The 19,667-nt window shown below is 53.0% G+C and overlaps 1 protein-coding gene across 6 annotated transcripts in view; it reads right to left on the bottom strand.

Moving 5' to 3' along the window:
- Positions 1–19,667, bottom strand: part of SNX29 (sorting nexin 29) — a 548,686-nt gene that overhangs the window by 202,538 nt on the left and 326,481 nt on the right. For all 6 annotated transcript variants that reach the window (XM_021088060.1, XM_021088058.1, XM_021088059.1 and 3 more), the window contains one exon: positions 2,490–2,606. In XM_021088060.1, the coding sequence (XP_020943719.1) occupies positions 2,490–2,606 (117 nt within the window). The remainder of the gene's footprint in view (positions 1–2,489; positions 2,607–19,667) is intronic.

Below are 19,667 nucleotides of genomic sequence, written 5' to 3' on the forward strand. Positions count from 1 at the left end.
ATTACTCAATAAATATTACTATTAAACCTGGAGTGACTTTTTTTTTTTTTTAATTCATTTTTGGCTGGCCCATGGCACATGGAGTTCCCAGGCCAAAAAATCAGACCTGAGCCGCAGCCACACTTAAACCACAGCTGCAGTAATGCCGGATCCTTAACCCACTGCGCGGGGATTGAACCTGTGACCCAGCGCTCCCAAGACACCGCCGATCTCGCAGCACCACAGCAGGAACGGCAACCTGAAGTTACTGATTTGTACTAGTTTATTGTTTTCTCATCCACGAGGAGGATTTGTAATGCACCGAAGATGCTCTGGAAACGCGTCGGCAGAAGGCAGTGGTCCACATTTCCTTCAGCAGAGGGGACACATGCTCTTCCACGAGGTAGGGGCTGAATCCCTCCTAAGGAACAGAACTCACCTGTTGGTCCCTGCCGGCCCTTCAGTTCCCCCTGCAGTGCAGTGGGCTGTGGAGCAGGCAAGGACCCCTGGAACTGGGAGGGGATGGGGGAGAGACGTGCCTGCGCCTCAGAGCGGCTCGGCTCATCCTGGGAGAAAGAGGTGAGCACTGGGACCTCCCCATCCCCCACCCCGTCCTTGGCAGCTACAGGGCTACGGACATCGTGAGAGGAGGAGCTGCCTTAGACGCTGCCCATGGCCTTGACGTGCGGCACGGCTGGGAGGACCGCTGCAGAGGGGTCCTTGGAACATGGCCCACAAGGGCAGCGGGTGACCCCAGGGGCCACCCCCATACCTGCTCCCTGTAATTCCTAGAGCTGGGACAGCATGGAGGAGGAAAACGGACTTCGTGACCAAATCTGAGTTTGTATCCAGCCACACAAGACACTCACTGAAAGACCTGGGGCCTCTCTGAGCCTCTGTCAGCCTATTAGAGAGAAAGCACTGCCTCCAAGGGCTCTTAGTGCACAGTAGGTGCTTTCCAAATGCGGTTCCCTTGTTAAATAAAGCCACGGAGACTCGTACATACTCCTGGACCTGTCAGGGTTAGGGGAGCCCCTGAGAGCAGGGCCACGCTGAGGAGGGTACAGTCACAGGCGGGCCTCACATAAGCAAAGGGGTTCAGGGTCCATCCGCGCTGCCCAGGCTGCCTGCCCAGAGCCTCGGCCACTGGCCTCCTGACGGAAACGCATACCACCACCCCCAAGGCATTGCGTCCAAGAAAGCAAACTGGAAACTTACAGAACTGAGAGCCAATGACCCATTCAAAGGACAGGCAAGGGACAGAGGACCACAGTGAGGGTCACTAGGGCTGCAATGAACCACATCCCAACTAGGAAGACCTGCAGTTCACAGGGCCATGGTGCAGCTCAGTGACAGCACCGAGGCGAGAAAGAGACACAGCAGAGGAACAGGGACTCAAGGAGACTCCAGAGACCCAGCGCCCAGCTGCGCCGTGTGGACTCCATGGAGATCCCGATTAGAGCAAAAAAGAGGAAAAAGGTTTTGCAGTAACTGGAGAAAAGTCAACGCTGACTGGACATTCGATGACAGCAAGGAACTGCTATTAACTTGATGGCAGGAGGATGGCGCTGCGCACGCCTCTTGGTGAGAAATTCCCAAGTATTTATTTATTTATTTATTTATTTATTTATTTATTTGTCTTTTTTTTTGGTTGTTGTTGTTGTTGTTGTTGTTGTTGTTGTTGCTATTTCTTGGGCCGCTCCCGCGGCATATGGAGGTTCCCAGGCTAGGGGTCGAATCGGAGCTGTAGCCACTGGCCTACGCCAGAGCCACAGCAACGCGGGATCCGAGCCACATCTGCAACCTACACCACAGCTCACGGCAATACCGGATCCTTAACCCACTGAGCAAGGGCAGGGACCGAACCCGCAACCTCATGGTTCCTAGTCGTTAACCACTGCACCACAACGGGAACTCCCCCAAGTATTTATGAATCAAGTAACAGCACAGCGTGGATATGCACCCAAGGAATGGGAGTTGGGATGGGAAGGAAATGAGTGTGACTGAAGCAAGAAGGACCCGACAGTCTCACTCACACACACACACACACACACACACACACACACACACACACACACACACACGGCAAATAGATATGCACGAGTGATACCGTGCAGGTAAAAGTTACACAAAATTGAGGCTAGTTACTGCTATGGAAATACATCTCAGTAGTAACATAAACATACGGAGGGAAACGCTAAGTGCCAATTTCAGAATATCAACTATGGGGGTGGGGTGACGTTGCCAAAGGGGCTTTAATGTCTTTTGCAGCATTTTATCTTTTTAACATCTCCCCCCACCCCCCAACCACTGGAAAGCAAACAGGCACCATCTGGATGGTGCCTACCCAGACACAGCCTCGTTTAGTCTCTGCACTTTTCTGTACCCTGGACACAGAACAAACAGAAGAGCAGTGCTGTGGGCAGCAGAGGTGGGCGGGGGGCGGCGGCGGGGGTGGGGGGTCAGACAGACGGCGTGGGCCTGGTGGGGGCGCGGGGGACAACACTCACGGGTCCCCGGAGGTCGATGAGCTCCTGCCTCATCTGGGACACGAGGGCTTCCTTGGCCACCAGGGCCCGGTGCAGGCGCTCGTTGAACTCGATCAGCTCCCCGTGCATCTCCGCCACCTGCAACACACAAGCACCAAAGAGTGAGGCTGGGAGGGCAGACCCTCTCCTGGGACGTGTCCCGCCTTCCGCAAGCCCATCGCCCATCAGCAGGGCACAGGGAAGGTGCTGGGCTGGAAGCACTAACGCTGCTTGCTTACGAGCTACGCAAACCCGTAAGCAAAACACGTTTTTGACATGGTGGATTTGGACACTATGGAATCAATGGTCCCCAGTTTGTGGTCAGAATATGACTATAGCAGGTGTTTTTTGGATCTTGGGCTTTTGTTCCTAAGAAATGAACACTTTTCTGGCAAAGGTGTGCTTTCTCAGCGTAGGTGTGACAGTCGAGAATTTCCCAGGCAGCCTATGGCACAAGGAGAAGGACCAACCCATTCCTGTTCATCAGGACCTTGGTTCTGAAAACCAAGAAAACAGAACCAGAGCCTTGCTGAAGAAGGTGACGGTGACCCACAACTGCAGCCACACGGCTGCGCTATGCTCACTGCTCACTCTACGCCAGGAAGTAGTCCTGCCTCCCGGAGAGGGGATCAGTATCAGAGGTGTCTGAGGAGCTGGCTCAAGGTTAGACGGCTCATAAAGGGCTGCCTCCAGACCCGGGCTCTGGACGCCTGGGCACAGGCCACAACCCTGCCACGCTGTTGTGCAACCCAGGCTATGAGCCTGCGGATTTTTCCACATTTCAATACTCCTGGCTGGTCCCAAACAAATAAAAACGGAGGTTGTTACAGACAGCCTGTGTTTGATGTGGAGAATTAACAACAGGATTTTCGAGCTGTCCTACCAAATAGAACAAAGATATCTCATAGGGTCAAAACATCCAGCAATTTCGCTGACTGTAAGAGCCACCTTATTGGGGCTTAAAACCAAATTCAAGTGTAATTTATTTAGATATTTTAGAGAAGGAGCTTCTTTGGGGCGCAGTGGGTTAAGAATCCGGTGTTGTCAGTGCAGCCGCTTGGCTGGCTGCTGTGGCATGGGTTCTGTACCTGGTCTGGGAACTTCCACTTGCTGCACGAGTGGCATTAATTAATTAATTAATATTTTAGAGAAACGCAAGATGTCATTTTGCCATGCTTGACAGGAACTCTGAAAGAAGAATCTAGCGAGCATCTTAAAGGGAAGTCCCCCCAGAATGCAGAGGTCAAGCAGACCTCACCCCAGCTCTTCCCAAGAGATCACTCCTCTTACACCCCAGACTTCAGCCAGGGACTCACTCACTACATTCTATACGATGCATGAATAATATCAGACCATTTCTACATGAAATAAAAAACAGACTCTCAGAATAAAGACAAGGCATAAGGAGAAGCTTTTTTGCAGGGGGATCATTAACTTGAGTAGACGCTTCAGGAGGGATACAAGGAAGCTCTCCTCTAATCTCGGGGGAAATGCTCCATGGGGTAAAAGGCAAACAGGAGGAACGACATGAAGATATTAACATTAGTCAAGGGGTGTTTTTCCCTTGCCATCTTTCTGCTTTTCCTTACTCTTCAGTTTCGTAAATGAGCACGCTTTCACTTCTCAGACAGAATAACCACTTAGACTCTTGGGTTTTTTTCCGGGCAGCACTTGCGGCATATGGAGGTTCCCAGGCTAGGGGTGTAATCAGAGCTACAGCTGCCGGCCTACACCCCAGCCACAGCCACATCAGATCCGAGCCATGTCTGCGACCTACGCCACAGCTCACGGCAACGCCAGATCCTTAACCTGCTGAGTGAGGCCAGGGATCGAACTGGCAACCTCACGGTAAATTAGCTGGCTCCATTTCTGCTGTGCCAGGACAGGAACTCCCCGCTTAGATGCTTTAAAAGAATTAAAATTCTTCATGCAAAACTCAGGGGAGCCAGGTGCAATTAACATGAACTTAATCAGGCTCCCAATTGTAATTCTGATGATTCCACTAACTTGCTCTGTGAATCTTCACTCAAAGGGGAACCCCTCTGACCCTCAGGGTGCCCACCTTTTCCAAACCAGTGTGAAATGCCAGGTGAAAATGGCACAAAAGACACTGCAAGAACCATACAATTAACAAATGGAGAGAATATGTCACTGAGCCTTTTAACCGGTGGGTTTTTGTTTTTGTTTGGTCATACAGACCTAAAATTAATATTCGTCGGTTGCCTTATGCACGTGACATATGCCGTGTATAAAAAAAAGCTTAAGAGGATCTTTTGGCCTTTCACAAACAAACACAATATCACTAACAATACCTGTTCAACTCCCCACACAGAAATCACATAAACCCTCCAGGAGTTTTCTCAGGGCTGAGAATCCATTTACCACACAGGAAGCAGGAAACACACAACTGCCAATATCGCTGCTAAATACCTGCTAATGTGCCCCCTCGAAATGCAAGCTTTAAATAAATGCCACTGTCATTTCCAAAGCAACATAGGGTTTTGCTCTGTTTTTGTTTTCTCTGGCAGTGGAAGCCGGAGTGTTGAAACAATTTTCCATAAATGCATAAAACATTGAAACATCCCAGCTTCAAAGGGTGTTTATCCTGACTGTCAAAGCCCTGGTTCTCTTTTGCAGCCAGAGAGTAACTTGACCACATCAGACAGAGCTTTCATTTCACCAGGGAATGGGGGAGAAATCCTATGGAACCCAGCAGACAAAATGGAATGGATAATTTCCAGCAGTCATTAAAACGGCAATGAATTTCTCCATGACATATCCCTACATACAGTCATTGATAGAAACAGCTTTCATCTTACATAAACCATCCTGAGCTTCCCAACCCTTGAATAACTCTTTCCAGACTCCAGCATAACTAGAAACGAATTCAAGATTCAGAGCGAGCCTCGGAAGGGAAATGTGAGCTCACAAATTGCTCCCATTATCATCAAAATAAAAGCAGGCTGCACAACCACTGCCTACCGGAATTTCTATGAGGCTCTGAGGGCTCTGAAAGCTGACCTTCCTTCCTTTTTTTCAATAGCTCAGGGAACGGGGGAGGTCAGGGGGAGAGGGAGCGGCCTTCCAGTCCAATTGCCACCAAGCAGCGAGGGTGGTCTTCCCAAAGCAACATCTGATACTGTCACCTGCTGTTTAAAACCTTCAATGCCTCCCACTGCCCTAAAGATAAAAATCCAACCACCTTCCAGAGCTGGCACTGGCCTCTCTCCCTAATGTCACTCAGCCCCATGGGCCTTCTGTGTTCCATAAACATGCGGAGCTCTAGGAGGTCACCGCTTTGCAGCAAAAACGGCAGGTGCAAAGGCCCGGAGGCTTGCAGACAGGTGATTAAGGGATCCAACTCTGGTGCAAGGCAGGCCTCGGCTGGATCACCTAACCGACAGTGTGCTCTCTATGAGCCTGAGGCCTGTCACCTACAAAACAGGGATTAAAGACCACACTCATGCCACAGGGCCGCTGTGTGGATGAAAAGGGCTGCCACGCTTAGCAGGCACCGTACTGCGCCCAGGCGTGGCAAATGCTCAGTGAATGAGAGTTGGTTTTGCGTGGCAGGCGACTGCGTAAAAGGGACACAAAAAAGGCGGCGGCAGACAGGCAGGGCTCCAGAAGCCAGGTGGAAAAGGGCTGCACGTGCCATAGCAAGCAGCTCCGATGGCTGTGGAGAGACTCGCTGTGCCCCAAAGCGGCAATGTCACCAAGAGAATTGCGAACCTTCTTCCAGGCACGGATCTGGGTGCTGGGGTACAGCAAGTTCATGGGGTTCACATCCTGGAGGTGAGACAAATCAGACTAGAGGGAAGAGAGGGTATCAGGGAACGGCTCCCCCAACGACAACACTCAGAAGTCACTTCTCTCATCGGTTCTGACATGCCAGGCAGCCTCCTGGGGCCCATCTGGGCCCTGGATCCCTGCCAGGCAATCACTGTGCTCTGGCACCAGCACTGCTCAGGGCCACTTTAAAAGTCTGTGGGTTTCTTACCACACCTAGCAGTTTATTTCCTTGAAAAGTAATCTGAAGACAGTTAAGGAAGGGTGCCATTTGACGATACTAACGACAGCAGCAAGTCAGAGGCAAGGGCCAAGTGGAGGTACCCTGGCTGGAGCTGATGCAGCCTCACGCAGAGCCTGGCAGGAACCAAAGGGCTGGAACTGAGCCCTGAGTCTCTGGAAGGCCTCAGGAGAACCCTTGGACAGTAGCAGATATGGTTCCTAAGTTGTGTCTGGAAAATGCACAACTCGTGAGCTAAATAAGGTGCAAATGCTTATCAGTCAGCATTTGGGTTTTATCTTTTAGGCTGGAGAGATGGTAGAAAGATCCAACTTTTTATGTATGTATGTATTTATGTCTTTTTGCCTTTTCGAGGGCTGTGTCCCGCGGCATATGGAGGTTCCCAGGCTAGGGGTCTAATCAGAGCTGCAGCCGCTGGCCTACGCCAGAGCCACAGCAATGAGGGATCTCAGCCGCCTCTGCAACCTACACCACAGCTCACAGCAACGCCAGATCCTTAACCCACTAAGCAAGGCCAAGGATCGAACCTGCAACTCCATGGTTCCTAGACAGATTCGTTAACCACTGCGCCACAATGGGAACTCCCCAGACCCAACTTTTTAAATTAGTCATCTGTGGCTTAAACCCTTGCTGGGGAGTCACACAGCACCTCGACTTGCACATGTGTTCAAGCAGAAGTTTAGCTCCAATGGCTGGAGCCCACCTAAATGCCCAAGCCCAGGGGCCTGGTGAAATCTATCAGGTTCCACTACTTTCTACCACTGCCTGCTGCCTAGCAGACATCACTAGTCAATCATTGCTCCCTTCCTCAAGAAGCCATCCCGGCAGCCCTAACCAATCAACCGGCGTGTTGGCCTGCATGATGACACCTATTTAGGATCCCTGGCATAAGGGATGGGGAGAGGCGTCATCAAGAAGGTGACATTTGAGTTGGGCTTTGTAAGATGATGCCTTTGGAGCTTCTGGAGACTGAGCAATCCCTTCCAGCTGGAGCATCAGGAGTATGATCTCCAAAAATAATGTGTCTTTGAAAAAGCTTTTAAGTCTGTAAAAATTTCAGGAATGATCATAATCACCTGCCAAATCATACAAAAAAAAAAGATTATTAATTAAAAAAAAAAATGCCTCCGGCATTCCCTTTCATCTCAAAATGTTCTACCTGATCACATTCGGGTACATCTGGCTTCACCCCACCTTTGGCTGCCTAATTAGATACTTCCTGATCAATGCGACCAAGGCAGCCCCAAATTTTAACAGCAGCGGTGGTTCTTTTAGTCACATACCCAAGCTCTCTGAGGACAATCACTTGATGCCTCAGAATCTACCTAAGTTTTACAAAGTGCACAGGCTGTTTGTGGGTCCCACTGACACTGTGGGGCGGGTTCTGGAACCCCCCTCTGCAGTGGAGTGGGTTCTGGAACCTCCCTCTGCAGTGACGACCTGCACCCACCCCCGTGAAGACAAAGCCCTCACCAGTGCCCAGGTGCCTTAACACACTTTCAAACACCCACTATCCACCATCCTACCCATCAGCTCACGTGACCCTCGCCGCCCTCTGCATGGTGAGCAGGGCTTCCTAGAGATGGGGCCTCGAGGCTCAGATGGGTCAGGCTATGTTCTGAAGGTAACAGAGTCAGAGCCCCTGCCTGTGCCATGCCCTCCACTTTGGGGCACAGGAGAAAGCTGAGCCCTTCGGGGTGAAGGGGACGAGTCAGTCCTGAGAGCAGAGGGAAAGGGCACAGCGGGGACCTGCAGCTCCCAAAGTAAGCAGATCATCAGCTGCTTGGAGAGCTTCTGAGAAACGCAGATTTCTGGGCTTCACTCCCAGAAATGCTGAGTCCATGCAAGGAGTCTGGAGCAGTGCTTTTCAAAGGCCCCAGGAACCGTGATGATCAGTCAGACCTGGGAACCACCGGCAGAGACCAAGGGGGAGAACGTCACACACTTAGGTGTGAACTGAGGCAGGGCCATTCCCTCGTTTTAGAAACCTGGTCAGATCCTGTTCGTAAAATCGGAATGTCATGTCCACTTGTCAGCTCTCACCTTCCAGAGTCTCACAGAGGTGAACAAAGTCACAACCAGGGGAAAACAACATGGAGGCTGCCACCAACACATGCTGCACTGCTACCCCTGCGAAGGACGAAAATCGCCTGCAAAGGTGCAGCCTGCACGGGGCTGTGAGCTGGGGCAGGGATGTGGATGGCTCGCGGCCCATCCGGGGCGAGCACGCAAGTTCACAATAAGTATTTTAAAACAACTGAAGCAATTTCATACTAGTATGAAGCCCAGGAATTCTACAGTTTTTCTATTTTATTTTATTTATTTATTTTTTTTTTACGAAATCACCAGTTTGCAATGAACTGGAAATTAAAACAAAAACCAAAAAACCCGGTTCTTCAGCTCAGAGAGTACAAAAGGTACCTACCAACAACACAGGTTATACTTAAAACAATTATCTTGCATTAACAATTATTAAAACAATGACTAACAATATTGAAAAAGAACCAGAATACAGCCATTTTTACATAAACTTATACAGAGTTGGGAAGAAGAATAAGCACCAGTGTTATCAAATTGGTTGCTCTTTTGGATGCACATACCCTGTTTCCATGCGTAGTTTCAATTTAGGCAGGAAGATTCCTTGAAATGTTAACTGACAGATAACATGTCCAGACCTAGCCCAGGACACAGGGCATGGACATCCTCAAAAAGTGAGTCGCCATCTCATCGCCGTAAAGGATGGTGAGCCTTTTGCACAGTCGCTTGGCTGCGCCCATTTCCCAGAGGAAGAAGGTGAGGCTAAGGGCCTGAGGAGCCAACCATCCCAGGTCACAGAGCTCAGCAGTGCCAGCGGGGACCTGCACCTCAGTTCTCACGACTCTAGAGCCCATGTGCTTTCCACCATGCAACCCTCTGGAATCGGCCCCATAACCCAAGAAGAGAAATGCTGCACCTGTTTGGGGGTGGAGGAAACCTAGGCTCAGGGAGGGTAAGTGACCTGTCCAAGGCCACACAGCTTATGCCCTAACAGAGCCAGCCTGGGAAGACCAGGTCTTCTGCTTTAAAATACAGTCTGCCTCTCCACGGGACAACGCGACTCTCCAAGAAGAAGAGAAATGGGGGCGTGGTTTGTATGGTGGCAGTGGGGGCGGGTGGAGGCTCAGAGCACTCGCTCTGCACCTTCTCTCCGTGAAGTACCTCACAGGGATCCTTCGGCTCCCTAGGAGGGAAGTGCTTGCACCCTGCCCGATTTTACTGATGAGGCAACGGAGGCACAGAGAAGGTGAGCACCTTGCCCAGGGCCACCCAGGAAGCAAGCCACAGAACTGGTTTTCCAACTTCTGAGTTCGTGTTCTAGACTCTCAACTCTGCCTTTCTACACATCCTCCGAGCAGGATGCTGAGCTGGCATCTCAAGACACCAGAGGACCTGGAGAGGGTGAGGAAGTACTGAGCACACGTGCAGAGAGCATCACTGAGTAGGGACACCCCCACACACACACACACTTACCCGGGAAAAGACACAGCCTCCAGCTGCTCCCACGGCCCTGCAGACCCCCCGAGGCCCAGTCTGGCTTTAAATCTTGGTGCTTTACGCAGGAGCACACGTGCCAGCCTGGGAGGGAGCGCTTAAGGGCCCATTTTACAGATGCAGAAATTGAGGCTCAGCAAGGTAAAGTGATGGCCCAATGTCACACAGCCTGCAAGACGGGGTCAGCTGACCACAGGGCTCAGGGTTCTGTGTCTTCTTTCTCCGGAGTCTCTGCAGTTTCCTGCCTTCCAGCCCAAGACAGGCTCATGGAAGCGCGGGAGGCAGCTCCACCCTCAAATGCCACAGAGCCGCTATAAGCAGAGGCCTGAGAGGAGGCCCGCGTGCCGAGGTGACACCGAAGTGGATGCCTTCCCTTAACTTCCTGTGTACCAAGACCTTCTGTGCTCAGAACACAGAGCTTGAGAGAACTGATGCCTAAAAACATTTGGCCGGGATCATGGTTTCAGGGCAGGGGAAGGAAACACCCAGAACACATCAATTATGGGACGCCTCAGAGAAACAGATGCTATGTGACTGCTGGAGCCCCATCGTCGAGCGGCTGGGTCCCAGTCCCCGGTGCAGGCCCTCGTTGCTCCTGACACCTGACCTTTCAGAGGATCGCCAGGCAGAGCCTCGGAGAAAGGGAACACACAGCAGCGGAGGCCACCCGCCCCGCAACACCTTGTCTTTGCTGCCTTCCCTTAATGGCCCTTAAAGAGCAAAGGCGGAACAGACAGGAAGGGCGATGATAAAATAGCAGCCAACACCGTCCAGGCTGCTGTCTGAGACAAATGAGCAACGATGGGAGAAAAAGCAAAAACAAACTCCGAGTCCCCGCCCGCAGCTACAAGACGAGTTCCCATAGGGAGACTAACGCAGAAGGCCTTGCGCAGCCGCGCAGGTTCATGAACAAGTTCCGTCCACCGTCCCCTGTCCTGCGTTATCGGAGCAGCCGCGGGGCAGGGGGTTTAAGGCGCAAACTCCAAAGCCCAGTGACCGGGGATTAAAACCCACCTTCCCCGCTTTCTAACTGCAAATAGTTTCTTGGACCAACCTCAGCTTCTCACCCATAAAATGATGTGAACAGTGCATTTCACGGGGCTTCTGCGAGAGTTAAACAGAGGCACAGAGGCCTTAGCTATAGGAGCCCAGCAGGTGCTGCAGGCCCCATAACTACTGGCCATTATCATGCCATTAAACAGATACCAAGAAAACCATCCGGTGTCACTGGATCCACAGAACCTACAGCCTTAACCACCTGCAGATATGTCCCCTCTCTTCCATGTCGGTCACCCAGGTCTTGGTTGAGAAGCACCCCCTCTCCTGCCCTGCCCAATACGACAGTGTGCCCACTGCCAGCATGTTGCCCTCCTCCCCCTCCCCCAAGCTGATGCTCAAACGGCCTCCCTAAAACCCAAACCTTATCGCATCCATCCTCTGCTTAAAAACCTTTCACTGATGTGGACAAAATGGCAAGAGGTCTGCAGGGCTTCAAATAATACGAAGACGATGGCAGTGCAGGGTCAGGGCTGGGGCTGGAGCCGGATAAGACTGTAGCAGGTACGGGAGGCATATGACACTACGTGGCCTACGTTACAACTTCTCTAGGAGTTCCCTGGTGGCCTACTAGTTAAGGATCTGGCGCTGCCATTGCTGTGGCTCAAGTCACTGCTATGGCGTGGGTCTGAGCCCTGGCCCAAGAACTACTGCATGTCGCAGGTGAGCCAAAAAATAAAAAATCATAGTTTAAAAAAATATCTTGGAGTTCCCATAGTGGCTCAGTGGTTAATGAACCCGACCAACATCCATGAGGATAAGGGTTTGATCCCCGGCCTCGCTCAGCAGGTTAAGGATCCGGCACTGCCATGAGCTGTGGAGTAGGTCGAAGACACGGTTTGGATCCTGCATTGCTGCGTCTGTGGTATAGGGGCTGAAGGCTACAGCTCTGATTCAATGCCTAGCCTGGGAACCTAAATATGCTGCAGGTGTGGCCCTAAAAAGACCAAAAAAAAAAAAAAAAAAGTTTCCATACTGCAGTTTAAGATCATCTTTCAGTGGCTTCCTGCGAATCTCCCTGGCATGGTTTCTAAGCGATGGGCAGAGGAGCAAGGTGGGAAGGGCGGAGGAAGAAATACTTCAAGGGAAACGCTGACAGAGACCAAATGAGAGTACACCTGCCCCCACCTCCCTCTGAGCACGCCTCCCAGAATCCCACCCACCCTTCAAAGACCAACGCAAGTCTTGGCTCCCGCAGCCGCCCAGGCCCTCTGCTGCGTTTACCCGCCCTCTCCATGAACGATGCCTCAACAGCATCAGAGCAGTTACTGTGTCCTCAGCACTCGCTACAGGCCCAGCACTTTCAGGGCCACAGATAAAGGCTCTGTTGTAAGAAAAAGATGTGCCTGTGAGGGGCCACAGCCCCACGGGGTGAGTGGAGCACAGGCTGGACAGAGCTCCCCCTGGACCTCAGACCCCCACACCCTCGTGCAGTGTACAGCATGTACAGTGACGCTCAGCGGCTTTGCACATTTTGCTACGTGCTGCTGTTGCTCCCTTTCCATGGGGGAGGAGACTGAGGCCCAAAGCAGCTAGAACATTTACCCGTGTCACACAGAGATGAGGGCACTAGGGGACGCCTGGACCCACAGTCCTTTTGGCACACAAGGTTCCCACACAAGGAGGTAAGCCACCCAGCACTGCCCCCAGGAAGCTCCCAGGCTGTCACGGAGCACGGATCCCACCCAATTCCGCACATCTCAGGATAACGGCCAAAGCCACCGACAGAGCCAGACACTTCCAGGGCTCGTTTCTGCCGGAACAATGAAGAGTAGGGGGCAACAGAGGAGAAGAGGGCGGAGGCTCCCTTTGGCTAACACAGCAGATAATGCCGTTGAGCCGGCATTCGACGATGTTTGTGCTTAAAACCCACTCCAAGTACAAAACACTCTGCTTGGCTGGGCTTGTGAAAATGGGTCAAGAATTACGTTCAAAGGCGCTGCTGGCCTCTCCTTTCAAAAGCACTGCTGGTACAGGCTTGCTCACTATGGATTGTCAAGGATCCCCGGCTTGGGAGGCAGCTCAGCGCTGGCCTTGTGTGCCTGCCCAGCACAGAAACCCTTCTCCAGCCTGCAGGGCAGGAGGAGCAGGTGCTGGCCATGAGTGGTGAACCCCAGGAAGTTCCTTGTCTCCCGGAGACTAAGATGCTCACAGTCCCCCTACAGTGGGGCAGTGGCACAGCCAGAACACACCGCAGTCCTGGGAGCCTGACAGAAGAAGCCCGGCCTGGGGGGTGGAGGAGGGGTCCAGAGGTGGTCCACAAGGTGAGGCTTGCAGGGTGGGAGGTGTGCCAGCCGGGGGCAGGAGGACCAGCTCAAACCCAGGCCCGGCCCTGCCTGAGCCCCAGGACTCATCTACCCCCCCAGTTCCTGCGCTACAATGTGGAGGAGCTGCCATGCTGAGCCGGCAGGGCTGGGGGGAGACCCAGATGGGACAAGAGCTGACTCTGTGACCTTGTGACTCCCACTGGCACAGGACAGTTTATTCTCATTCCTGAGACCTGGATGCCAGACGCTGGAAGTTAGAGAGTATCAAGAAACTAATACCTGCTCTCTAATTCAGAGGTTTCTTCAGAAAATATTTCACCCAGAGGTGTTGCTTTTACGTTTATTGTGCGGGTTGCTGGCAAGCGCAGAATTTCATATAAAGATGTAAATTCTGAAGTTATGTGGCTCTTTGTCATAGTCTAATGTCTCCCAGGATTCAGGGGAGGCTGGTGCATTTTTAATCAGATTCCTTCAGAAGGAACACACAGGGCTCTCCTGAATGTTTCAAACACAGCTCAATAGATCAGGCCCGAGTTTCAAGAGAAAGACAGTAAATGAAAAACATTCCATTTTATGAGCATCAGAAACTGCTTTTCTCCCTGGATAGCCTCCTTCCCAAACCAAACAGCGCTGGCCTACGGCTGAGAGGCGCCCCTTCAGGTAATGACCGCCCTGCTTCTCAAGGGCAAAGGTCACGGTCATCCACAGCCAGCAGTGACCCATGGACACCTGGGCAGAGGTCAGTGCTGCTCACGTACGCGTGGGCAGAGTGGGCAGCTGCTGGATGATGAACTTGGAGCCCCGCACACGGCTAAGGATGTGAAACTTCCCAACACTTTCCTTGTCAGAGAAACAGAGGCTCTGCCGTCAGCCAGTTAAATGGGTGATGCCTGGCCTAAAAAAATGGATCAGCCTCCCACTCTCTAATGACTCAGCCCTGAAAACACCGATGAGACATTTAGGTAGAAATCCACTTATGCCGAGAAAGAAAATTCGTCATACACCCAATCCCGAGATGCACTGCGTATGCTCCACCTGCAACTGGAGGCACCTCTACAAACGGCTGCACACAGAACAGGACTTTGGCTCAAGGATGCAGTGCGTCGGGGTGAAGCAGCCGAGGGAGGGCCCGGGAAGTGGGGCTCCACGGTTACTTGGCCCCAGAAACTTCCGTGGCAAAATGGATCTGCGTCCTTGGGGGTCTGCACACTTAGGGCCCAAGATGGATTGTTCCAGACCTGGATGAGGAGGGCAGAGGCTGTGAGTGGCTCCCAGGTTCCTCTGGGAGATCACTGCACCTGAGCTGCTGGGCAAACCACCTGCAGCTCACCCCTCCAAGGAACCCCCAGGCCAGCAGGGAGGGGTCCCCCCACTTCCTCCTTCAAAGCCTGGTTTTTAAAACCCCCTTTGATGACCTCAGCCAGTCTCATGGTTTTCAATACCATCTGCACACCAGTGACTGCTACATACACATCTCCCACTGGGATCTGGTCAATCCAGAGCCCCACTTGGGTGTTTAATCGGCATCCCGAGCCTCCTCCACAGAACAATTCCCAAACTTCCATCTGCTCAGGCCAGAAACTCTAGGACCACCGTGGACTCTCCTTGCTGCGTGGCCCACACACGGTCCACAGTGAATGCAGCTGGCTCTCCTTGCAAAGCAGATCTAGACTCCAGCCACCTTCTCCACGTTCCCTCTGTCAGCACACCGAGCCCAGCCCCTAGGCTTCTCACCTGGGCTCCTGCAAAGACCCATGGCCACCATCCGTCTGCTTTCAACAGAGCAGCCGGTGCACTGTCACTCTGCTCAGAAACTCCCTGGTGGCTCCGCATGTCACTCAGGTCAAAGCCAAGTGCATGCAACGGCCTGGGAGGCTGGACACGTCCAGGACTTACATGTCTGACCTCGGGCCCTGCTGCCCCTGTCATCTTCACCGCCTCGCCAGCCACATTTCTGTTCCCGGAACACCAGGGCCTTTGCACCTGCGGTTGCCTCTGCTGAGGCCTGTCCTATCCTGGGTAACTAACCAATGGGCTCCTTCTCTCCCTCGACTTTTGGGCCCTTACCCCAAGGTCATCTGACCAGCAGGGCTTTCCAATCTACCCTGTATAAACCTGTCCTCCCAGCCCACGGCTCCCCGCCCTGGTTCTGACTTTTGTGCAGCCCTCCCTCCCATGTGACTACTCAAACTCACGTGATCCTCACACAAGCAAAGGAGGGCGGTGATGTCCGTCCGTGTGTTTACTGCTGTACCCCAGTGCCCAACACACAGTCAGTGCTTAATAAATGGGTGTGGCGCAGGGGCAAAGAGGGAGTGTCCTTTCCAAGCGAAAAAACATTTACCCACGTCAGGACCGCAGGGTGCGCAACCACAGCGAACGATCTCTGCCCGCGATGCAGTCAGTGCTCCGGAATGAACACGCGCCATGCGCCCCCAACCAGGATTCCCGCGCGGGAGTCGCAGCCCTCGCGTGACGGCCTTAGGAGGGAGACCTCTGGGAGGTGAGGCAGTCACGAGGGTGGAGGCCCCAAGAAGGGGCTTAGTCCGTCCTGGCTGCTAAGACAAAACGCCACGGGCTGGGGAGAGATGGCGCCTACGTCTCCGGGTTCCGGGGCTCAAGGCCAGGATCAGGGCGCCAGCACGGCGGGCGGGGCAAGGGCCTCTGGGGCCTCGGGCCTCGTGACCTCAGCACCCCCCAGGGGCCCGCCTCCTCATCCCGTCACCTTGGGCATCACGGTTTCATCATACAAACTAAAACAGGGAGACCACAAACATTCAGACCACGGCAGTACCCCCGAGACGAGACGAGAAAGCCTGACCTCTCCCGCCGCCGCTGCCGCCGCATGAGGACATGAGAGGCCGGCCTTTCCCGAGAACCGGCTCTGCCGGCACCTTGACCTTGCATGGCCACCCTCTGGAGCCGGGAGAAGTCAGTGCCTGTTGTTTTGAAGGCACCCAGCCCCAACGGACGGAGACACCTCACTCAGGGGCTCTTCTCTGCCCCAGGTAAGAAGAAGGTGATGGAGGAGGAGCTGGGGGGGTGGGGACCACAAGCCTCAGCCAAGGTTGCAGGCCTGGCCATGCGTCCCCAAAGGTCACAGGGCCTCTTGCTGACCAGACTCCCACGGCCTGGCCCACGTGCTACAACTCCGGAGTCCCGCTCACAAAACGTCAGCCCAGCTCGGGTCACCGATTCACCCGCAGCAGAACAGAAGGTGGCCTCCCGTTCCTTCCTGAGCGCAGCGCCTGGCCATCTACTTAGACTCTCTCTGCACACTGTTGTTGCCCACTGGACTGGACGTGGGGTGATTTAGGCAAGAATGCAGTTTCATTCACTGCTCTGTCTCTGGGACAAAACACGGCACCTGGCACACCGTGCACGCTCGAAACCCACCAACAAACGGTGCGTCGGTCGCCGCAGGCAGCCCAGAGGGTCTGACACCAAGAAGTGACAGAAATGCACTCTGCTGCCTCAAGGAGGTTCTTCCCCACAAAAGAAGGCCCCTCTCAACTCCCGCCCCCGAGGTTTCTGGTAACTTCGTCGGAAGATGTATAAACACACACCAGTGATGCTCGGACCCAAGGCGTTTGAAAAGGACCTGGCAAGAAAGTGTGTGGGCGCTGGAAAGGGACGAGCTCCAGAGGCAAGGGGGCCTCAGGGAGACCTGTGGCCTCGTCCCTGCTGGGAGAGGGGGCCTCAGCTCCCACATAAAGTGGGGTGACGGTGCACACCTCACACGGTGTGTGTGTGTGAAGAATCAATCTGATAAACCATGTACACAGAGCCCCAGGAACAGAGCCAAGAACATGGCAAGCGGGACATGGGCCTGAGGGGGGAGGGGAACACAGAGGCCACTGTGCTGAGGGCGAGGGGGGCGGCCCTGGCCAGGGGCCGGGGTGGGGGGAGATTTTTCAAGGGTGGGGGATGGTTCACAGACGAGCTCCTGCGTGGAAAGCCATGGCTGTCTCTGCTGGCAAGGCCCCCGGGCATTTGCTGGCTTCGGAACTGGCCTTTCCCCCTGCAGTGGACATTCCGGGAAGCCCAGGGCTCAAGGCTCTTGCAGTCCTCAGTCATCGGACCCCTGAGTCGGTGTTTGTGCATGCAGTCTGATGGGGCGATGGAGCAAGGGTGTGAACAGACATGCAGGTTCTTGGTAAGCTGCCTCCCCCCCACCCGCAGCCCCACATCAAGTGCTGCAATGCTGCACCCCATCCCAACCTGGGGCCTGGTGTGGACACGAGGCCCCATGTGTCAGGTAGCAGGCAGGGCCCTAGGTGCCTGGGAGGGTCAGCCCTTGCCCTGCAAGTGTCCCCATATCCAAGGCAGTGTAACATTACATAGCAAATACATTAAAAAACAAACAAACAAACAAAAACACCCTAACAGGTCAAGAGAGAAACTACAGAAGGAGGACGTTTCATCCTAATATCTGAACAAAGACCAGAATTTTCATTTTATACTGAGCTCTGCAAACTATGTAGCTAGTCCTGCAATAGACAAATGACAGAGCTAAGGAAAATAATTCTAAGACACCAATGACAAAGGGCTCTTAAAAACTACGAAGTGGAAGGTCCCCTCTCCATTCTTCATTCAATGGGATCAATCTCACCCCTGTCCTAAGGGACTGGGTCAGGGGTGGCCCCATCACGAGTCTATGAGGAGGGAGGAGACATTTGTGGAAGATTCTGGAAAAAGAAGTTGGCTGCCTCCTCTGGGTGCTGTGACCATAGGTTGGGGGCTCAGGAGGTGTGTGGCATACTAGACAGGGGTGCATACCAGAAGCACAGGGGACACGGGAGGACTCCCATCCTTTGTGACCACTTCCACACTCCTGGAGCATGCTTCACCTGCAGCTGCATCTTCAGGACATTCTGAAAAGGCAGCTCCAGGATCAAGGCCCATAGTCAAATTGGTGCCTTGGGGAAAGTAAAGCCTCAGTGGATGTTTTAAAAGATCTATACCTAACAGCTTTGGGAGCACCGTGGCCATGGAACAAGAATGGGCTTTCAGAGAGAAGACAACCCAGATTTGCATTCCAGCTCCATCACCCTCTATCTGGGTGACCTTGAACAGGTGACATGCTTGGTGTCCTGTACTCTAGCATCTTTGTCGAAGGATCTTCTGCTACCTGCTGCCTAGGCTGGTGAAGAAGATAAAATCGAGAAGAGATTCTCCAGGGCCTGGCCAACACTGGTACACAGTGAACGGGCGGCCCCTTTGCCCTCTGTGGCCTCCTCCAGAGCCAGCCTCAGGGGCCGGCTACAGGGAGACACAGCTCCCCTGTACCGCAATGGTCCACCTCGAAAATGGGAGAACGCATGATGTGTCACTCACCACCCCTTTCAAAATACACAAAGCAGGACGAATGTCACCAGCTTAAAAGCAAACCTTGGATAAAGACAGGATCCCAATGCCTCTTCCATAAAGGGATGGAACTTTAAGGCATGACTATAACCACAACACAAAGAGAGCAGTCGGCAGAACGTGCCAGCACATCCAGGCCAACTGAAACTGCGTCGTGATGCATATAGGGCAGTGTGAGCAGAGTTTCATGTCATGTCACAGTGCCACCTGCACAAGATTTTTTTTTTTTTTAATCCCTGCCAAGAATTGCTCTGTAGTCAGATTTATTTATGGCTCCCAGGCTGTCACAAGACGCTGAGCCGAGGCTCTAATGTGAACATCTTGGGTCTACCTGTGCTACTCCGAGTTCCAAACCCAAACTTTCTCCCTAAAAGCTGAGAGACTATGCTACTCAGTCATTTCAACTTTCTGTGAGACACTCTAGGAACAATCAATGCCTCTGGGTCTCTGGTGATGGTCTAATTTAATTTGATTTAAAATGTAAACAATATGTTTATCTACCTCCCTCAATGCCAGCACGATTCTTCTTCAGATATGATAATGGGTGAACAAAGACAGAAAGTGCCCTGGCCACTGTTACACATGCAGACCTAGACTGAAGGTCTCCACGGCTGTGTCTTGACCTTCAGGAGGCAGTGGTAGGGGGGCGTCCCACAGCCCGGGCTCAATCCTGATCCTGCTGGCCACCAGCTGTGTGACCTTGAACATGCCCTAACCGTGGATGAGCCTTCACATTTTCATCAGTAAAAGGCGATGATCAAGGTGCCTGTCTCACGGGACTGCTACAAGAAATAACTGAGGAGTTCCCACTGTGGCTCAGTGGTTAAGAACCTGATAGTAGCCATGAGAATACAGGTTAGATCCCTAGCCTTACTCAGTGGGTTAAAGGACCCAGCATTGCTGCCAGCT

Source organism: Sus scrofa, chromosome 3 (genome assembly GCF_000003025.6).
Source record: "Sus scrofa isolate TJ Tabasco breed Duroc chromosome 3, Sscrofa11.1, whole genome shotgun sequence".
NCBI classification, from domain to species: Eukaryota; Metazoa; Chordata; class Mammalia; order Artiodactyla; family Suidae; genus Sus; species Sus scrofa.